The 2,248-nt window shown below is 40.3% G+C and overlaps 1 protein-coding gene across 1 annotated transcript in view; it reads left to right on the top strand.

Moving 5' to 3' along the window:
• Positions 1 to 2,248, top strand: part of DGKB (diacylglycerol kinase beta) — a 374,677-nt gene that overhangs the window by 109,271 nt on the left and 263,158 nt on the right. The window contains exon 5 of the mRNA XM_018557729.1: positions 560 to 713. Coding sequence (XP_018413231.1) covers positions 560 to 713 — 154 coding nt within the window. The remainder of the gene's footprint in view (positions 1 to 559; positions 714 to 2,248) is intronic.

Below are 2,248 nucleotides of genomic sequence, written 5' to 3'. Positions count from 1 at the left end.
TATATTGTATATTCTAATATATACTTCCATGACATACAGTTTAATGACATGTTTTGTAAAGCTGAACTGAGAATATATTTCACTGCCAGGTATGGAACAGCAGCTGTGTTAAATGGGCTTGTTCACAAGTGTGCCTTTAGGGGTTCCTGTACTGAATAGACAGCACATGGCAAGTTCTGCTGCACAGTTGTCAATCAATGATGGGACAAAGTCTTCTTCTATAGCTCATTGGGGGCTATAGTAATCAGGCAGGTTGTTATCACTGAACATAATTAATAACAAAATATATACAGAAAAGACATAATAAACTTATTTTAACTGGTATTATTTATTTATTGTTTTGTATTTTATTTCATTTATTTGTATGTATTTATTTTTATGTATTTTATTTATTTATATTGTGTTTATTGTATTTATTTTATTAACATATTTATTTATTTTTATATAATATTTTATTAGATTATTCAAATGTTTTAATTGTATTGTATTTTCTATTTTTTTTTAGATAATTATGTATGTATGTAGTATGTATATGTATTTATTTCTTTATTTATTTCAGACAATTGACTTTGAAGGTTTCCAGCTGTTTATGAAAACGTTCCTGGAAGTCGAGTTACCGGACGAATTCTGCAAACACCTCTTCATGTCATTTGGGAACAGATTCCAGACTCCCAGCCCGTCGATGCAGAGCAAGTCTCAGCTTCTCTCCGGGGGTAAGGCTTCCAACCGTCCGAAGGCTGTCATGGTGTAGGTCCTATGTGGACTTTCTCATTTTTTTTTTTCATGACAGGTTCCCTTTAAATTCCGATTGTCAGCGCGCCCTGGCAGACACGCATGTCAAAGAGAGCCATGCGAGATGCAGCCGGTTTTACGTCTGCAAAACATACATGTCGGGGCGATGAATAAACGGTCACTCTTTCCCATTTGTCATTGCCGCAACAATTATTCCATCCCGTCCCCGCAGTTATGACACCGCCCGATAGACCGATTGTCTTTGCCAGCTCCATCCGCCGCGCCGTGAAATTGTAATTACACGTTCCTGTTATGTCAATCCTGCAAAGAGACAAAAGACGTCTTGCCGCTGTCAGGTGATAAACACCGGAGATAATTCGCCGCACACGTCTTGTTGTACCACAGCGTGCTCGGCGCATTATGAGTGCGGCATCATTGAATCATCATTGCGTCTGTCGATGTTTGGAATGTTTGATTGTTTGCAGGGCCGGTGCAAGGATTTTAGCCTACATAGGTGAAGGTGGATTTTTGCATCTAACCCCCCACCCTTAGTTGGCTGCCTATACATCCTTGCGCTAGTACTAGCCTGGACCACATTGCTAGGGTGTAACATGGTCAAATTGCAACCCCCCCTTACCTTTATCGCAGGGTTCATCTCCCCAGAGGCTGCTTTATTTTTTTTTATGTTGTGCGGCTCTGCGTGGCTCCACCAGTCAGGTCATCCATACCGTCTGCCATCTTTTTTTTCCTCTTCATTGCTGAGAGCAATAGCCAGCCTGCTATTGGATATTTCAAAGTGCAATAGCCAATAACAGGTTGGCTACTGCACCCGCCCACAGCATGCTGTCAATCAGCAGAGGAGGGACCTGAAGCTCTTCATCAGGTCCACCTCTGCTGATTGACAGCAGGCAGTGGGCGGGTGCAATAGCCAGTTCCTAATCAAACCCAAAAATGTTGTAATAAATGCACTTAAGTTAATTTTGGTGCCCAAAAACACAATATAACGTTGGAAATACAACAGCTTATACTAATGTGCTGTTATGTCTTTGGGGCACTAGATGGCGCTGTGGTGCGGTGTTGGTCTTATGTATGCTTGTGTGTGATACACAGGAAGTTCTATCTGTATATACTGTATATGTTTTCTTTTCTACTATTCCTGTATTCTGATGTAATGTCCTGCTAAGTAAAACGTAATTCAGCATTCCTCAAGATCTCAGTGCTTCATCTAAACACATAACCACAATATAATACCCACTTTTTTGTGAAATATAAAAAATGAGGTTACAATGAGTAAATAGGTACCCAACATGCTCAGGTTAAAAATTGCAGTCATCTGTTAAATAGCAACAAAACACGGCACCCCAAATTGTACATAGGCGACGCTTTAAAAGCCCGTACAGGTCATCAGTTTAGAGATATCTTTGAATATTGGCCCTAGAATTATTGTTCTCACTCTGGCACACACGGCGGTACCTAACATGTGTAGCACGATTGTGTGCTTACGATTATGCATGCG

This window comes from Nanorana parkeri, unplaced genomic scaffold (genome assembly GCF_000935625.1).
Source record: "Nanorana parkeri isolate BGI_ZX_2015 unplaced genomic scaffold, ASM93562v1 scaffold300, whole genome shotgun sequence".
Taxonomy (NCBI): domain Eukaryota; kingdom Metazoa; phylum Chordata; class Amphibia; order Anura; family Dicroglossidae; genus Nanorana; species Nanorana parkeri.
This window is presented reverse-complemented; position numbering and strand designations above follow the sequence as displayed.